A 19703-nucleotide genomic window follows, 5' to 3' on the forward strand; every position below is an offset into this window, starting at 1 on the left:
ATGTCTATAAGCAGCGACACAGTTATAGATGCAGTGGCTGAAACCAGTGCACTGCTTAGGCGGTTACGATGCTGTAGATGCTGTTGGTGCTGTTCACCATGTCACTGTATACTGCACTGTGAGTTGAACTGTAAACATTAGTTCAATATGCCTCTTTGTTGAAGAGTGGGATACGTTTCAAATGTTTTATTTATTTATTACTATTGTTAATTTATCAACCTATACTTGTGGAATAGTGGATTTTTTTTGTTAACTTCTCATCTTAAGTGGATTATCATTGTTGTATTTAACCTTTACATTATTTGTTGGACCATGGTATTAATACAAAAAAACTACAGGATAGTAAGAGCTGAACTGTTGCTTCATTTATCCAATTTCCACTACCATGGAAAAAGTGGGCCGGTCTTGAGCCTGAAATTCCCGGGCTAAAAAGTGGCCCCACTCCGGCCCTGCTCCTTGGTGTTCTCTCCTCCGCTGTACGAACACTAATGATGTTCTATCTCTTCCTGAATATCCAGAGGACACATGAGCCCGATAAGGACCGGTGAGGAGGCGGGGCTTAGTGGAGGTGTACATGGAGAGCAACCACATTTGAAATATCAATAAGATGAAATAATGAATAATCAACTGAAGAGGAGGGGGCGGGACTCTGCCCTCATTGGTCCTCAATGCAAGAATGTGACATCACCTGTTCCCAGTTAAAACACAAATGAAATGGGCTTGAGAATGAAAGTGAGATCATGTAGTCATCGGTCACAGCTGGTTTCATCTCCTGCATTTACATGTTGAACACGAGCTAACGAGACGAGACCTGTGACAATGTGGATGGACGGGTATTCATACTTCCATATGTTCTATGACTACAGGTGGATTAAAAGTCAGTTTTAAATGTGTTGGTCAACAGGTGACCAAAGAGCTGCTGGTGGTTTCACATTGCCTCGCTGACAGAGAGGAGTGCTACTGGCTTTGAATGTTTATGAGGAAGGAAACACATTCAACACACGTGTTAGACGTTAAAGACACACAATGAGTTACACTGAAACCTTTCTTTATTTACAAAGAGTCTCCACAGAGGTCGGGTTAAGGTCGATGAGGTTCTTCAGCCGGCTAACAGGAGATGAGTTAGGAGAAGCAGATTACAGTATTATGACTTTATTCTCATTACATTACAACTTCAAGCAGTAATATTAAGAGAATAGTCGGAATATTGAAAGTCACAGAATTTGAATGTTAAGACATTTTCCGCCATAAATGGATGCAGACAGATTTATCAGAAAGCAGGACCCCCAGCCCAGCCCACCCCAGGGCGTTGCTCCTGCTGGCTCTCCTGTCTGCGACTGGGATGTTCTGACTGCATCTACTGGAGCCGATGGAGAAGTCCCATACACCACACTGCTAACGACCCTGCGATCCCTTCAGACGCTGCTGATGACAACGGTCACATTTTCATTTTCATCAATTCACAGACTTCCATCACATTTTGTCGTTTCCACTGCGATGCTTGAATGCTAGATTCAACCAAAAGGAGTGATCGTCCTATTTCTCATCACTAAATTACACGACGATAACAATCCTAACATTCTCATTTTTCTTTCTTTTTTTACCCACCAAAAACAACAGCATTGAATGTTTTTGAAAGGATGACAAATAAAATGAATGATATAAATCAAAATGTTTAATTGAGACTATTCCAAAATACAGAACATGCAACAAGAAATATGAATCAAATTACCACCAACACCAAGTTTTAAATTCCTACACGGATTCTCATTTCCCTCTTTGACCATCAGGACACACAGGATGTGCTCACGGCCTCATGTTGATTCTTTAGTCACAATAAAAAAGGGAGTTTCCAAACATTTCTTTGACCTTTTACTTTTGTCTTTCAGGTCCTCAGGTCCTAAGCTCCGCCCTCCTTGCTTACTGTTGTTAACCTGTCCATCTTTGATGTTCAGCAGTAGAAGTTTGCAGCAGATTTAATCATTTCACCTACAACTAAACTGCATTTCACTTACGTTCGGAGGGAAACCGTGTGTACATATACATATGTATATATATACATATGTATATATATACACGTATATATATATACACGTATATATATATACACGTATATATATATATATATATATATATATATATATATATATATATATATATACACACACACATATACATATATGTATATGTATATATATATATATATATATATATATATATACATATATATGTATATACATATATGTACATATATATACACACACATATATATGTATATATATATATATATATATACACGTACGTACATATATACATACACACACATATATATATACGTACATATATACATACATATACACACATATATATATATATTTGATGCATCTCACATGACTCTGCATAAGAAGGTCGGGTGGTTGATGGTCAGTCAGACCAACAACTTTCACCTTTGTGAAACCAAATGTCAACATTGACTTATTTTAATTTACGTCTGTACTTCAGTAACTTCACATACTAGCTATTTCATGCCAAACCATGATGTTTTACTACATTCATCAAGTAATTGAGTTGCCTAACTATAACCAACGGGTTTTGTTTCATCTCACATTAACCGCGTGTTTAAAAACCATAACTAGGAGGGAATACTGAGAGCTGAGAAAGAAGCAGCTTCTCACTGTTGATGTTGCCTCCTGTCACTGCAGCCGGCGACTTAAGCTAACGCCAAAGTTGAAAACTGTTTCCCGTTGACTTTTTTTTATGTTTTCAGACTTATTTTAAAAAGAGATTAATAAATGTTCTTTTTTATTCATTCATTTTTACACTGAAACCCCACAAAATGTGGCCAGCCAATGAAATAATCCTGAGCCGTGGATGTAAAACTATAGTTTACCTCACTATGTGGTCAGCTACTTAGCCGGCATGCTAACATCAGAACAGATGAACAAACAGTTGATCCACGGTTCACGGTTGGAGTGCAGCAGAACGTCCACACCCATCGGAGGGAAAAGGTCTGCTTTTGTTGAGTTGCTCTTCATGAGGTTCTGGTTTGGTGACTCTGGACTGAGAACAGTAAAGTCAGCCCATCTCAATAGACAACAGCAGTTTGTTTGTTTGTTGTATGGTTTGAGACGGTGCTGAGGTGTCAGAGCCGTGTGGCGCTCAGTTGTCCTCTCGCCCGGAGCTCTTCCTGTAGTTCACACGCTTAGTCTTCCTGAAGGAGGTGAAGGCCGGGTTGGCCTCTTCCATCTTCTCCGTCTCCTCCTCGTCTTTCTCCGTTTCTTTCTGCGCCGGTTTCTTCTCCTCTGCTGGACCGACAGCTCCCCTCTTGTCTTTTTCTTCATCTCTCGCCCTTTCCTCAGCTTTCTCTACTCTCGGGTCTGTTCTTCTTCCTCCAGCCGTCTCTTTCTCCTTGCCCTCCTCGGCCTCCTCCTCCAGGTGACTGAGGCGAGTCTCCATCTCTTTGCCTCGAACGACCGGCAGCTGATTGGCAGGTTGCTCCTTCGGCAGCCCGCTGGGCTTGGAGAAGATCATCTTCTGTTGGCTGGTGCAGGAGGCGTCGCTCTGGCTCTCCTGCTGCCCCTTCCTCTGCTGGAGACTGGACAGGAAGTGGTGCGCCGCCTTCCTGTTGTCCTGGTCGCTAGTCTCTTCCACATCTTCCAGACTGTAGTGGGTCCAGCGCTCAGGGTGCACCACGTAGTCCGGGACGCCCCTCTTCTTTGCTGGTGTGGGGCAGCTGGACGCGGGCTGGCTCATCTTCCTCCTGGACCGTGGAGGCAGAGGCCGAGCGAACACTCCATCTGAGACGCTGTCCGGGGCCAGAGAGGAGGAGGCCAGCCGGGCCACACTGTCCAGGCATTCAAAGATGCTGTGGCTGCGGTTTGAGAAGGCTGAGGTCCCTCCTCTCAGACTGAATGGAGTCTGAGCTCTGTGACCAGCAGCCGGAGCAGAAATCACAACCTCCCCGCCATCGTCATCGTCGTCGTCATCGTCGTCGTCGTCCAGCTCGGGGTCAAAGGGAGCACTGCGGGGCAGCTCTTCGGGCTCAGATTCATCGCTGGCTGACAGGTCGTCCACATCATCACTGTTCAGCATCTTACCGTGGTCCGCGCCATTCTTCTGGTCGCACATTTTAACAGGACAGAGCAGCTCGCCTAAACCAATGACCTGCTGAGAGAGAGGAAGAGGTAAATACTGGTTTCAGCTCGTGGTCATCAGTCATCGTACAACACCGGGGTGAGAGGGGATCCTCTTAGATGGAAGTGTATCTGTCATTTCTGGATAAATATGCATGTGCTGCATAGGAAGTAGTGGTACAATACCCTTTCATTTAGAGATTATTTTTGGGTGCATTACTGTGCAGTTGATACTGAAACAGGAAGCTATTCCTATTTAACTTTGCACACATTCCATTCTTTAACCAAAGACAATAGTTAGTTTGGTTCTTAGTGTACAAAACATGACTTTTTTGCAAAACCTTCAAGAAAAAAAAAAACATATATTGTAAAACTGTGTCTTTTAATACCTAAAAGCATGAAAACAATATAAATAAGTCCTCCCAGCTATCTGACGCAAAAGAATCAAGCTTTTATGGCAGAAGATCCAAACTTTGGACCAAACGTTATGTCAGAAGTCCCCATTTACATTAATTTGAGTTATTTTATTTTGGCAATCACCAACCAGTTATGATAATGACTGGTTGGGTGTTAAAGGTGGGGGTTAAAGATGGGTGCATCCCGGGCTACGTCCCAGTAAACTGTGTGAAGACAAGCTGTGCGTACCACGATAGTGCTCCTGTTGTAGCAGCCATGTTGTCTCTGTTGGTCTGCAGACTCTCTTTATGAAACTCCACACACACTGCCACTCTGCTGGAGATCAATCTGTGATTTAAAGCAAGAACATAAATGATGAACTGAAGAGATCTGAAGACATGTTGCCGCTAAATAAACTGATTTCATGTGACAGTTCTTACCAGTTACACTCACACTGGGTGGGAGGTAAAAGACACCAACACTACATGATCAAGTTCTTTTGTTGTTGTTTTTTTACCAGCGGTTACCTGCTCACACAGTCAGTTTAGACTCTTGTATTAAAGGTTGATTATATATGTAGACACACTGAGTGTACATTACATTTACTCATGAACAACCTGTGGCTGACTGCAGACACACACAAATAGTTGGGTTTAATTTTGTTAGAAAGTGAGTTACATGATAAATATATATATATATATATATATATATATATATATATATATATATATATATATATAACCTGGGTTTCGAGCTGAGTGACTGTCTAGAGACGCCTGAATGGGCAAAACACAGTAAATGTATTTAATATGAATGTGTATTTTAAAAGAATGAATGTATTTGTATACACATACATATACACATATATATATATATATATATATATATATATATATATATATATATATATATATATATATATATATATATATAATAAATACATTCATTGTGTTTTGCCCATTCACTCAGCGCTCCAGGTTTTCACTCACATCCTGTAAAGTTGGCTGTGAAGCTGCTGACATCTGCATCACTGACTGAGGACTAACACATGAGGATACTGCATTATTATTGCTGATATACAAATCAAAATTATATTACTTTGTTTTACATTGGATTACGTCGAATGTATTGTATCTTTAAAACTCAATTCCTGGGACATTGAGTGCATTACCATGGACATTACCATGAACCGTGTACTCTTACACATAGTGATGCCTCAGATTTCATTTTGAAAATATGGGTTTCACCTCGACTGGCTTTACCATTGCAGGGACCAGTGCACCTACAGGGTGAGCGCAGCCGCGCGGAGGGTTTTAGTGGTGAAATGTAGGAAAAGCGGAAACGATGGGTGCCACATCCCGCGCGATGACAGTCGTATGAAAGGTGAATGCGTCTCCTTCGCGTTAGCTGAGCATCCTGCGTTAGCATGCTCATGCTAGCTGACGCGGGGACGCGCGTCGTTTTAAAGAGCCGCGCGCCGTTTGGCTCGCGGCAGACACGCCGCGTCTTCGCCTCACAGACGTAACCATATTCATATTTATATTCATATTCATATGCATCTGGGTTACGTGACCGCGGTTTACCTCATTCTCGTTGTCACGACCGAACCAGTGTTTCACCAGAGGCTTCGCCAGCCAGGACCGTTTCTTCTTCTGGCGTCACTGCTCAGCGTGCAGCCTGCGACTGCCCCCAGCGGCCGTGTGTGGAAGCGCGTTTCCCACACACACAACACAAGAAAAGTCATAATTATGAGATAATGAAGTTTAAATGATGAGAATAAAACTCATAATTATGAGATAAAAAGTTATAATTATGAAGGAATTAGTCATAATTATGAGATAATAAGTAATAATTATGAGATAATAAAGTCGAAATTATGAGATAAAAAGTCATACATGCAACAGCTACATGAATAGCAGTGCTATTATGTGTTGAGCTAACACGTCAACAGTTACGCTTGCATATCGTTTGCGTGGTTAGACCAGCGAGGGGATGAGGAGACCTGTGAAGACAGCGCAGATAACAGGAAGGAGAACAGCCAGCGTCACTGAAGCGCATGCGCACTTACTATCTCATCATTTTGACTTTATTATCTCATAACTATGAGAGGCTTGTGAATATTTTCGGATATGTTTTTATCAAATAAACAAAACATATCGTGGATTTAGCTCCATATAGGATCCACTGTCGCGCGAGCTCCGTGGTTCGGCTCCACCAATCAGAGGCGCGAAGGACGCGTTCAAGCTGACGACAGGCGCGCGGACAGGGGCGGGACTTCCGGCAGCTGTTCCTGATCTCGATTGGCTGCGGCCCTTCAGACCGGGAATATTTTGAAAGTACGGGCGTATGCAGCCCGTGATTCAGTTTGTCGAACTGACAGCACTTCGTACGCCGCTCGCTCAGCTCGACCCTTCACTTGGAGAAAGTATTTCGTGGTTCTCGTCAGACCTCCATGGAGCAAGACGCGCGGGGAAACCCGTCTGCTGGACCGAGGCCCGCTGCGGACGACACGTCCGGCATGGCGGTTGGTTTTGAGTCCTACGTTCACGTCGAGCTCGACGTGGACAAGAACGACGAGCTTTCTGAAGCGGGACCTCACGTCTGCAGTTCAACCCAAGGTCCGTGTCACCACGTCGGGTCTATGAGGGGCCAGTGTGCTGGCTGCGTGCGTTTAACGGGCGTGCGTGTAATGTCTGTGTGGTCGTGACCGCAGCGCTCCTCGTCGGGTAGTGTCGCATCTCTTCTCCCTCAACTCCGTGGCAACACGATGACGTCACTGTAAACCAGTAATGGCAGCACGCTGACGTCACGGTAGACCAGTAATGGCAGCACGCTGACGTCACGGTAGACCAGCAATGGCAGCACGCTGACGTCACGGTAGACCAGCAATGGCAGCACGCTGACGTCACGGTAGACCAGTAATGGCAGCACGCTGACGTCACGGTAGACCAGTAATGGCAGCTCCACTGAAGCCCTGCTGTCTGCGGGCCAAGATGGAGGCAGAGGCATTAATGCAACTAATCTACCGACCATATTCCCGATTAATCGGTGAGTTGTTTGGTCTGCGAGAGGTTAGAACATGCCGGTCACATATGTCTAGGCCAACGCGATGCATGTATTCAGTGTTAGTGGTGTGAAGCAGAAACCCCTCAACGTGTTGGAGGTGCAGGAATAAGCACAATATTGGCATTTTTGCAGTTTGAGATGTAAGAAGCCATCCTCGTGTTTAGTCATAAATTCACTCTTGGCCCCTCGGTGTTGGGCCCAGTGTCTCGCCTGCTGGCTGGTGGAGTAGATCTCATGCATGCAGTCTGTGGGTGGGCACCCTGCTGGTGTGAGTTAGACAGTGGAGACAGAAACACACACATGATATTGTCCATTGCACCATGAGGCAGTCCACAGTGAGGAGTCACTGCTCTGTCCTGATTCTGGTGCAACCCGGAGCACATCAGTAGTAGTGTTAGCATCAGATCTGTGGAGGTGTGTTGGCCTGTAGCTGTGCCACAGTCACATCCTCCATCATTCTGCTGCTGGTACCATTTAGGTTGGGCTCAGTAAGGCTACATCCTATATTTGTGAATTGACTTGTATAATTATTTCTGACCACTCAAAGCTCTTTATCACTACATGTCGTCATTCACACACTGATGACAGGGCTACCATGCAAGGTGCCAGCTGCCATCCACGTTTACCTGTGCCAGCGACTGGATTAACAATCCTTTCAACAGCAAATACAAAGGGGCCATTTTAGAGTGTTTGTGTTGTAAAGCAGGGCTGGGCAATATATTGATATCACACTAGGTATTGTCTTAGCTTTTGACTATTCTCATATCATCTTATGGCTTGAGTTGTCTTTTCCTGGTATTAAAGGCTGCATTACAGTAAAGAGTTTTTCTGAACCTACCAGACTATTGTAGCTTTTCTATTTTCACGTAGTCATTATATCATCATTACTGATGATTTTCCAGAAATATCATTGTGTAAAAGGCACAATTGATCAACCTTACAATATCCATATCGAGGTATTTGGTCAAAAAAAACTTTTTGGTTTGATGTTTTCCTGTGACTCATCTGCATTGTGTGTCATGCTGTTTCTGTTTGTTCCACTGGAGGGTGCCAAAGCATATACCACTACACCACCTGAGCCTGTTCCTAAGGGGTGTTTAAACCATCCAGCAGGTCACTGTAGCATCACTGGGTCAGAGATTAGCATGCTAACATTAGCTTTGTCAGTTGATTCAGTCAGTTACACCTGGCAGTTAGTGAGTGTGAATATTTAGTAACATATCTCTTTTTGAGAAGTAGTTTGAAAAAGAGAAACCAGCTTTAGTGATGTGAAACTCCACTTGGTTTATTTAAAGAGCTGCTGGTAGAGAAAAGAACTCCATGGAATCGTAATGCATATGTTTGTTTATGCACAGCTTTGCTTCCGAATGAAGACGAGAGTGCTGAGGATGATGATGATGATGACGACGATCATGACAGTGGCACAGATCATTTGGCCACTGAAAAGTCTGGGACTCGGCTGCAGAGGAGTGAGCGCCAGAGAGGAGTGAACTCAAGTCTTCCTGACACCTTCCAGACCAGCCACCTGCTGTTCTATGAGCGGTTCAAAGCCTACCAGGACTACATGCTGGGTAACGGCATTTTTAGACTCTACAACACCCTAGTGAGTCAGGACAGACCTGATCTCAGACCCTGCATGTTTCCCCGTGTGTAGGAGACTGTAAGCCGTCCGAGGTGAAGGCCTTCGCAGCAGACTACCTGGAGAAGGTGCTGGAGCCCTGTGATTGGTTGGCTCTGTGGTCTACTAATGTTTTTGATGTCCTGGTGGAGGTGAGACCAACTTCAGGCATGTTTCTGTTAATATTGTAAATTTACCTTTTTTATTTTCACCCCACTTGACCCTTATGTTGAGTCACAGCAGAGACTCTGCGTTCAGGTTCTGAGGGTGTAACCACACACTGTAGATATTTAGTGCTTTAAAGAAATGACTGAAGCTGAATATGAGTCACAATATCAAGTCTGGAATGATGACACCCAGATGATGTCATTTTAACAATAGGCCTAAACACAGATTTCTTGACTCTGGTCGTAGTGATTACATTTATTCCAGAACATGGCGGATGTGCTCCATCAAACGTTGTCAGTTGTATGGCATTGTTTTGGTTTTCCAGGACAATAAACCATTTCCCACACAATAGTTGATAGAAGCACTGATTTGCCTTTTCCAGCATTTTAGAAATGTGCTCAATATTTTTAATTTAATATTCTAGAAAGTGCTTCTAAAGGATTTACAATAGGCTCTTGATTTGACACATGCAAAATGTTACCAAAGTACATCTGTAACCATGGAGAAAGTTTGGTTGAAGTGGTTTACAGTGAACCGCTGTTTTCAAATGTCAGTGCTAAAGAGCGCCTTGTGGTTTCAGGTGTGTGATCTGGACTTGAAAGATCTGAAGGCGTGTGTGCGGCTGGTGCTGCCTCTGCAGTGCGACACCAGAGGCTGTGAGCTCACCGAGGAGGCCATGAAGTCTCTGCTGGAGGCCACGCAGCACAGACTCCCTCTGCAGGAGCTCCTGGTGGTCTACGAGCAGTCTGGGGACTTTGATCTGACCGCCCTCGCTCTGGAGCATCTCAGGTGGGACGCCTAGTCCATCCTGTTCTCTTGTGGCCACATGAGTCAACTGGTCCGTTGTACCATCCCGTCCTCTTCTCTTATCTCCTCTTCTATCTGCAGGTTCTTCTATACACATATCTGGAGGCACTGGGACGAGGAAGATGAAGATGATGACTTTGACTACTTTGTTCGTTGTGTGGAGCCTCGTCTCCGGCTGTGAGTACACTTTGTGTTTGAGTGTTCCTTCACAGGATTCTTACGGTCATGGAGAACCTGGAAGAGTCATGGAGTTATAAAATGGTTATTTCCAGGCCTGGAAAAGTCCTTGAAAAAAATCAAACCCCAAAAGTGTTGTAAAAGTCATGTAGATGTGTTATATTCATGTGTTCATGTCGTTCATTTACGCTTAGTTTGAAATAATGAATATGCTTTTAAAAGAAAGACTCAAAATATAAGCAGGCATACATACAGGCATCTATATAAATGTTTATTCTTTTAATCAAACTATTGTCTCATTCATTTGAGTCATTTAAGGTTTACTGTATGCTTTGTATTCTCATTGTTAGTTTAAATACTACATTTACTCACTTTTTACTGTTTACACCCAGACTTCACTAAATGTTTGTAGTGGACATTTGGTTTAAAGTCATTGAACAGTCATGAAACCCACTGGTCAGAATGTGTGTGACCCCTGTTTCATTCCCATGAATCCTGTTTGAAACGTGTCTCCTCTCAGCTACTACGACATCTTGGAAGACCGAGTCCCTTTAGGCCTGGTGGCAGAGTATCGGTCCTTGCTGGAGAAGTGCTCCCAGTGCTTCCAGCAGTTCTCCGCTCTGCGCCGAGGCCTCAGCACCGACTCCGACACGGAGCTGGACAACGTGTCCATGGTGGAGGGCCTGCAGCTCTACGACCAGCTGGAGACGTTCAAACGCAAGCTGCACATCATCGAGAACCCCCTGTTGAGGTGAGGCGTGTTGAGGTGAGGCGTGTTGAGGCGTGTTGAGGTGAGGCGTGTTGAGGTGAGGCGTGTTGAGGTGAGGCGTGTTGAGGTGTGTTGAGGTGAGGTGTGTTGAGGTGAGGCGTGTTGAGGTGAGGCGTGTTGAGGTGAGGCGTGTTGAGGCGTGTTGAGGTGAGGCGTGTTGAGGTGAGGCGTGTTGAGGTGAGGCGTGTTGAGGTGAGGCGTGTTGAGGTGAGGCGTGTTGAGGTGAGGCGTGTTGAGGCGAGGCGTGTTGAGGCGAGTCGAGGTGAGGCGTGGCGTGTTGAGGCGAGGCGTGTTGAGGCGTGTTGAGGCGAGGCGTGTTGAGGCGAGGCGTGTTGAGGCGAGGCGTGGCGTGTTGAGGCGAGGCGTGGCGAGGCGTGGCGTGTTGAGGCGAGGCGTGGCGAGGCGTGGCGAGGCGTGTTGAGGCGAGGCGTGGCGTGTTGAGGCGTGGCGTGTTGAGGCGAGGCGTGGCGAGGCGTGTTGAGGCGAGGCGTGTTGGGGCGAGGCGTGTTGGGGCGAGGCGTGTTGGGGCGCCCTACACCAGCCACGCCGTCTCTCCAGCCAACACTCCCGAAATACCACCATCGTCTATTCTGCTCTTGCTTCTAGAAGTTAGCTTAGCCGATGGCTAACAGCAGATCCATGAAATAAAGACCCAGGAATCTGGAGTAGAGTTTAGGGTCTTTAGTGAGAATCTTAATTTAGTAAAAGTGTGGAAACATGAAATTACCTTTCAAACTGACCATATACATGCATATAAAGCTATGATTTAGCATAAAGCCGTCATTAATGTGAGACTCGCCTAACCAGTTAGCGTCTAGCTAATTTTAACATTGATGTTAATGGAGACATGCTAATTGCGATTAGCATCTATTGCTACAACACATCAGTTATAATAAAACGGTAAACGCACAGAGAATATATCGTAGAAGATATTCACATGCTACATACTGTAAAATATATGTTCAGATCCTGGGAGGTGGTGGGGAATGAGGTCCGGAATCCAAAAGAGTTATAGCAAAAGTATATTTAATAAAAAATGATAGACAGCTTATGCTCCCGAATCGGGCCCTTTTTAAATCCACGGCGCACCTCAGAACACAGGTCCGAGTGGTTCGCTGGGCGGATGGAAAGAGGCCGAGCGTTCGCGTACCGGTTAGTTTTCAACTCATTCGCGGGACTTGGAGTCCTTCCTATTGGTTTAATGTTTTATTACCTTTATAAACATATTATTGGCCCTGCCGTTTCAGGGGCGGAAAAAGACTTCTTCTTCTTCCGTCTTCTTCTTCTTCTCCAGAAAGGGTAGTGTCCATTGTCTCAAAAGTCAATGTTCGGCTCCGCCCCCTCAGGCGAACAAGAGAACTACAACTCCTTAAAGCAGCAGTCAATATATCATGCAGCATGCAGTATTTGTCTAACATTCATTCACACATCAATCATTCTACAGTAATAAAAGTGACCTTCATATGCATACAATTACAAATCCCTCATAATAATAGCCTTAATAATTTTTATATTTCATGCATTGTAATGTACACATAAACAACTTTTATTTTAGATGTGCAAGTCCAAATGTGACTAACTAAGCTTAAAAACACTACAATACAGAAGTACTTACAGTCAGAGTGAAAAGTAGCTGCAGCATCTCAGTAGAAGCAGAAACAAAAAACTAACTACGATAAGCGAGGAGGGACAAATCTATGAACAAAGATGCAATTCCATTCTACACCACTTGGCGTCTCTAATCCAACATGTGGGGCAGAACATCATCCTTACCTGCGTCCCCTCCTCTCAGGTACGTGCTGGGCTACAGAGGCAATGCCAGCCAGCAGAGTGTGCAGAGCCGCGGGCCCAGAGCATCAGGTGGTAAGGTGGTCCATGTGGTCAGCGCCTCCTGCAGCACCGGCCAGCTGCAGTCCCTCCTCAGTGACCGACTGCTACCGCTGTGCTCCTCTGAGGACACTGAGATCCAGGTCAGTCACACACACACACACACACACACACACACACACACACACACACACACCAGTAAAGGCTCTTATCTCAGTGATCCCCCGGTGGGCTGCAGAGGTACTGCCACATCCCAACACATCGTCCGCTAGAAACAAGCGTGTTTAGCAACTGTTAGCTAGCTAACAATCCCTCGGATGCAGTGAAACAAAATAGATGAGGCAATATCCTGAGAACATTATTATATAATAGAGATTATTTTGGTAATTTCCGCTGATAGTGCCATAATAAACATTTTACGTCCAGTTTATTTTTTTCTCATTTATTTGAAAAGGTGTTTTTTAACACTTAAGTCTGCCTTAAGTAAAGAAAATTAAATTAGGAGCTCTCAGGCAGCGCCGCTCTAAATGTGTGTGTGTGTGTGTGTGTGTGTGTGTGTGTTTGTGCAGTTCTACAGAGACCCAGTGTCAGCCGTGGCAACGTGCCACCAAGGTGACGTGGTCATTGTTCTCCCAGGAATCTACAGTGTCAGCAGCTCCATCTTCCTACCAGACTCCATCACTATAGAAGGTAAGTCGCTCATCAGGTGGATGATCAGTTGTGAGACCGTAGTTGTAAATCATTTAGTATCTCAACCGGTTGTGTAGTAAATATGTGACTCACCATGTTGTAAAGTGAGCTGATGGTCTTCTTACATGGAGCCATAATGCAGGTTTTAAACTGTCCTTTATGTGAAAGACACAGACCGTCTCAAGCAGTCAATTATGTTCATGAAAACCTCCAGATAGTGTATGAATTATTGCTGCTCAGTATACTGATACTATTCTAGTATCAAACAACAGTACAATACCCAATTTTATTACTACAGATGCATAAAGAATGACAGTTTTAATACACAAGAGATGTCTTTACGAGTTCCGACGTTATTGCTCCTACTTCCTCGATGTAAAATACATGTGAGGTGGCAGATCCATGATGCAAACTGGTTTGTAACTAAGGGTTTAGGATTCACTGGTCAACGCCTTCACTCAGAAACGTTTCTAAACGGTCTCGCCTTACGCCGTTGGGGACGAATAAAGGTTTGAGAATTGTATCTGGAGGCTTCAACCTGACACGAGAGCAGTGCAATCTAACAAACACACCACTTGACCTCAAGTCCCTGTGCTTCAGGCTTCGGGCTCCCTGATGAGGTCGTCATCGAGAAGAAAAACAAGGGCGACTCGTTTGTGGAATCCACAGGAGCCGATGTCAGGCTGTCCAACATCAAGTTCATCCAACACGACGCCATCGAGGGCATAATGTGTGAGTACACATGGATCCAGGGCGTGGGTGGTAGACTCCTCACTATTATCCCCGTGTCGCCCGGTGAGCCGTCTGTCCACGCGCTCACGCTCCTGTTGGCTTCCTGCCAGGTGTGCGTCAGGGGACTCTGCGCATGGAGAACTGCGTGCTGCAGTGTGAGACCACGGGAGTGATCGTCCGAACAGCCGCGCACCTCACCATGAACATGTGTGACCTCTACGGCTCCAAGGTGAGACGGATGCTGAGGCTCTTTTTACTGGTTGATATGTGTGTGGACTGACGTGCAGTAGCTCCACTCGGGAGGTACTTCTTGACCAGCAGGTGCTTTACAAGTAACATCGCCTCGATATGGGGACAGGGTCTGTAGCAGTGTTGTGAAAAATACAGATTTATTTTTCTGAATATTTGAAACTGTTTCAGTCATGTCCGCAGCATGGATGCGCTGGTATCCACGGCCCCGCCTCCTCTCAGAACCACATCAGTGACCTGCAGTCGAGTCCAGCTGCCCTTTTGCTTTTGAAAGAAGCTCGGTCTATGAGCAATATAGTGCTCATTAAAGAACTTAGGTTTTGTGGGACCTGCCATCTAGTGGCTGTAAGCCTTCACCACATTGACAGATGACTTTGACCGAATGTGTCCGTGGTTGCTGGTAGAACCTTGCATACATGGTTGGTGTAGATATAATCCAAACCGATGCTGATGTTGTGTGGTCGGTTCACAGGCGTTAGTAGTTTAACGTGTCGTGTGCAGGGGGCCGGTGTGGAGATCTACCCCGGCAGTGTTTGCAGTCTGGTGGGTAACGGGATCCACCACTGTAAGGACGGGATCCTCATCAAGGTGAGAACACCAGATCCCTCACAAACATGCAGCCTGTCTTCAGTGTTCAGACTAACAGTCATGTGGAATATGTATGTTTAGTTTTATTGAAATCCACTGGATCACATACAGTAGTGGTGTTGCATGTGGCGCTGCTCTGAACATGAATGTTTCTGTCGTGTAGGACTTTGCTGACGAGCTCGACGTGATGCCGTCAATCACCATGGAGAACAACGTGATCCACAACAACGAAGGCTACGGGGTGATTCTGGTGAAGGCCAACAACGGGGAGCGGCCCGGAGCTGCTCTGGACCACAGTGACGGTAGGTAGAGCTGTCACGATGGAAGAGCAGATAAAGAAGCTGGCCGCAGCACAGCATCCGTGTTGATCTGACCTTTGGTTCCCAGAAGGCCCCGCTGGACCGCCGACTGAGGACAAACCGCAGGGAGGCGCTGCTGACCCACCAAATGGGACCAGCAACAGCTCAGCGGACGTCCAGCCCGAGTCGGCCGAGAACAGCGGCAGCGTAGACGGCGACGGCGCCTCCGCCTCGGGCAGGAAGTGGCACTTGATCCGCCAGCTGAGCAGAAACAAGGAGACGTCGTGCAGCCGAGCCGTCCAGGACCTGATGGACCACCAGATCTTCGTCTCCATTCGAGGAAACCAGTTCAGACGCAACGGCATGGGCGACCTGGGAACGTTCTTCTACTGACCGGCACCTCAGACTGTCTGGCCGGTGGCGCTCTCAGAAGTGTGGCGCGTCCTTTAAGTCCTCCCGTGGTTTATTGGATCAGCGCGTTGTGTTTTTTTTAGATCATTTCTTTTGTTTGCCATGAATATAAATGCCGTTTTACAGCAGAGACGGTCGTGTAGGAAGTGTGTTGTGATCAGGGATCGGCCGGTGTGTGTTTCTGAAAGAACTCTGGGTTTGCACAATGCTTTTATCTTATTTATTCCTTTGGGCTCCTGATGCTAAATATTTCATTTTGTTTTTTTTACTGGATTATTTGTTTGAAATCCACTCGTCACTTTGAAGGCAGTTTGAAAGTTTCCACTTCAGATCTAATAAATGTGTTCTTTAAGGTGGTGGCTTGTTCAAAAGCAGTGCACAGGTGATGATGCTGAGTTCACACAAAGATGTATCTCCTTTTTCTTTTTTTTTCACGAGATTGTCACATGGTGCCTCCAGTGTTTTTAAAAGTTTGATGTATTTTATGGTCTTCAGGCTCTGGCAGTAGAATCCCAGTGAAAATGGACAGGATTAAGATTTAGATTGACTGATACAAGCGTTACTAATAGTAAATATAATGAATGTCCTGCAGATTAAAAGGTATCTGTTGAAACCTCTGGTATGTTGATCTTCTACGAGATGTGTCGTAAACACAGTGGACTGCTGTGGGTCTGCGTTATGTGCAGAGTTTAACACTAGTGGGTTTACCAACACACACCTGATTATACTCATATTTTAAAATCTTGTAAAGTTTATTTGAAATAAAACTTTTTTAAGCATTTATTTTAACAACTTGACTAAACTCACTGTTAAATATGAAGCTGCATTACATTTGACGGTCACAACTTCAGGACTTGATACCCCAAGTCTCTTCACAGAATCCACGTTTCCCTCCGTCCCCCCTTTTGGTCCCTGGTCCCTCCCTCCAGGTACCTGGTCCCTGGTTCCTCCAGGTACCTGGTCCCTGGTTCCTCCAGGTACCTGGTCCCTGGTTCCTCCAGGTACCGGGTCGGTCCCTCCCTCCAGGTCCCTGGTCCCTCCCTCCTGGTCCCTGGTCCCTGGTTCCTCCCTCCTGGTCCCTGGTCCCTGGTTCCTCCCTCCAGGTACCTGGTTCCTCCCTCCAGGTACCTGGTTCCTCCAGGGAGTTAGTTCTAGCCCTTTTTAGGCAACACACATAGAACATAGAAACAAATGATTCTAGTAGAATAGAAATGAAACAGTATTTATGTACATACTGTAGTGGTAATAATACTTAAATTTTAGATAGTGCTTTTCTAAGTACTAAAAGATGCTTTACATCAAATCAGAAAAATGGAACAAAAACAAAAAATAGAAAGACAAAGGAGCAAACAAAACCAACAAACAAAACATTTTGGTAAAAAAAAAACTGGAGAAGCTGTGCAGAATAAGTCCTAAAGGGCGGTTAGTCCTGATGGTCTTCAGAGTGTTTGCATCGGCGGACCTGAGGCAACGGTTGGGGTGTGGAGGGGGAGGATGTAAATGATGAAGAGGAGGGGACCAAGCACGGAACCTTGGGGGATGCCATGGGTCACTGGGGAGGTGGAGGATTTACAGTTATGTATGGCAATGAAGTGATGTCGGTCTGAAAAATATTCAATTCAGTTTATTTTGTATAGCCCAACATCACAAATACAAGTTTGCCTCGGAGGCTTTACAATCTGTACACATGACATCCCTGTCCCGGGACCTCACATCGGATCAGGAAAAACTCCCCCAATAAAGATAGCAAAATCCCTTTCACAGGGAAAAAAGGGGAAGAAACCTGAGGGAGAGCAACAGAGGAGGATCCCTCTCCCCGGATGGACAGAAGCAATAGATGTCATGTGGCCAGAATGAACAACGTAACGGAGTTACAGCACATTCAATGAATGTGACAGAAATTATTCATATAATGAGTAGTAGGCATGGTCCATGATCCAGATAGCCACGATCCATTAAGCAGAAGGAGGTAGAGAGGAGGGGCATCCCAGGGGCAGTGGGAGGAGAAAGCAGGGCCATGGCAGCTGGCAGGCCGGCTCCAGGCCAGTTGCATCAGCAGGGCCAGGGGTTCTAGGCAGCCACGAATCTATGGAAAAAGAAAGTAGAGTTAGTAATATGCATTGAAGAGACAATCATTTATCCAGAAGGAGAGAAAGAAGAGGTGAAGAGGAGAGGAGGAGCGAAAGAGGAAGAGAAGGAGAGGAGGAGCTCAGTGTATCCTAAGATGTCCCCCAGCAGTCTAGGCCTATAGCAGCATATCTAGGGGCTGGACCAGGGCAAACCTGACAGCCATAACTATAAGCCTGAAACAGCCCTAACTATACGCGCTATCAAAGAGGAAAGTCTTAAGTCTACTCTTAAATGAGTTAACCGTGCCTGCCCCCCGAACTGAAAGTGGAAGCTGATTCCACAGAAGAGGAGCCCGATAACTGAAAGCTCTAGCCCCCAACCTACTTTTTAACACACTGGGAACCACAAGTAACCCTGCATTCAGTGAGCGTAATGCTCTCGTGGGGTAATATGGCACTATAAGCTCCTTAAGATATGATGGTGCATCACCAATTAAGGCTTTGTAGGTAAGGAGAAGGATTTTAAATATGATTCTCGATCTTACAGGAAGCCAGTGGAGTGCAGCTAGTACAGGAGTAATGTGATCTCTCTTCCACGTCCTCGTTAGTACACGAGCTGCAGCATTCTGGATCAGTTGGAGAGATCCAAGGGATATACCGGAGCAGCCTGATAAGACGGAGTTACAGTAATCCAGTCTTGAGGGAACAAATGCGTGGATCAATGTTTCTGCATCGCGTTGAGACAGGATGTGCCGGATCTTTGAGATGTTCCGTAGGTGAAAAAAGGCGGTCCTTGAGATCTGTTTCACATGGGAGCCAAAGGACAGGTCCTGGTCAAAAATAACTCTGAGATTCCTTACGGTGGTGGTACCAAATGATAAATATTGTATGATGGTGCTCCTTGGTATAGTTTACTATGAGATAAACTCCTTGGTGTAGTTTACTGTGAGATAAACTCCTTGGTGTAGTTTACTATGAGATAAACTCCTTGGTGTAGTTTACTATGAGATAAACTCCTTGGTGTAGTTTACTATGAGATAAACTCCTTGGTGTAGTTTACTGTGAGATAAACTCCTTGGTATAGTTTACTTAAAGATAAACTCCTTGGTATAGTTTACTATGAGATAAACTCCTTGGTGTAGTTTACTGTGAGATAAACTCCTTGGTGTAGTTTACTGTGAGATAAACTCCTTGGTGTAGTTTACTATGAGATAAACTCCTTGGTATAGTTTACTATGAGATAAACTCCTTGGTGTAGTTTACTATGAGATAAACTCCTTGGTGTAGTTTACTATGAGATAAACTCCTTGGTGTAATCCTGCTGTGGTTGATGAGAGACATTACAGAGTGAGAAAGCCAGCGCAGCAGCCTCCCCTAGGTCCTGGTGCCCTAAGGTTAAGTATGATGATAGGCTATTGGATTGTAATTTTAAGGGGAGAAAACATACAAACCAGAACACACGCACATATGTAGCATGTTAGAGTTAAAAATAAGTTGTCCATGTGAGAAACAATAGTTTAATGTAATGACATCACCAAAATAAAAATGAAATAAAAAAAAAGATTTTTTATTTTTAAATTAATATTCGGGGCTAATTAAAAAACATTAGGGGGTAAAGCCCCAGATGTTTTAGCCTAGGGACGCCACTGGTCCAAGCACAGAACCCTGTGGAACTCCATGGCGGAGTTGAGGATATGAGGTGAA

General features: G+C 45.1%; 2 protein-coding genes across 2 annotated transcripts; one reads left to right on the plus strand and one right to left on the minus strand.

The window, feature by feature from the left end:
• Positions 1-2390: 2390 nt before the first annotated feature.
• Positions 2391-6171, minus strand: tssc4 (tumor suppressing subtransferable candidate 4). The gene is made up of 3 exons (XM_079217046.1): positions 6113-6171; positions 4779-4877; positions 2391-4164 (listed from the first exon to the last, which is right to left on the minus strand). Exon 3 carries the CDS (start codon positions 4126-4128, stop codon positions 3160-3162), a length of 969 nt encoding a protein of 322 aa, XP_079073172.1. The 5' UTR covers positions 4129-4164; positions 4779-4877; positions 6113-6171; the 3' UTR covers positions 2391-3159.
• Positions 6172-6981: 810 nt separating this feature from the next.
• Positions 6982-16594, plus strand: shcbp1 (SHC SH2-domain binding protein 1; the record flags this gene model as incomplete). Its single annotated transcript, XM_079217411.1, has 13 exons — positions 6982-7147; positions 8951-9166; positions 9250-9365; positions 9962-10170; positions 10270-10365; positions 10886-11116; positions 12927-13104; positions 13531-13651; positions 14252-14383; positions 14494-14612; positions 15134-15220; positions 15384-15522; positions 15608-16594. 13 exons carry the CDS (start codon positions 6982-6984, stop codon positions 15910-15912), a joined length of 2115 nt encoding a protein of 704 aa, XP_079073537.1. The 3' UTR covers positions 15913-16594.
• Between the last annotated feature and the right edge of the window lie 3109 nt (positions 16595-19703).

The sequence above is a fragment of the Taurulus bubalis genome (genome assembly GCF_910589615.1).
Source record: "Taurulus bubalis genome assembly, chromosome: 4".
In the NCBI taxonomy this organism is placed as follows: Eukaryota; Metazoa; Chordata; class Actinopteri; order Perciformes; family Cottidae; genus Taurulus; species Taurulus bubalis.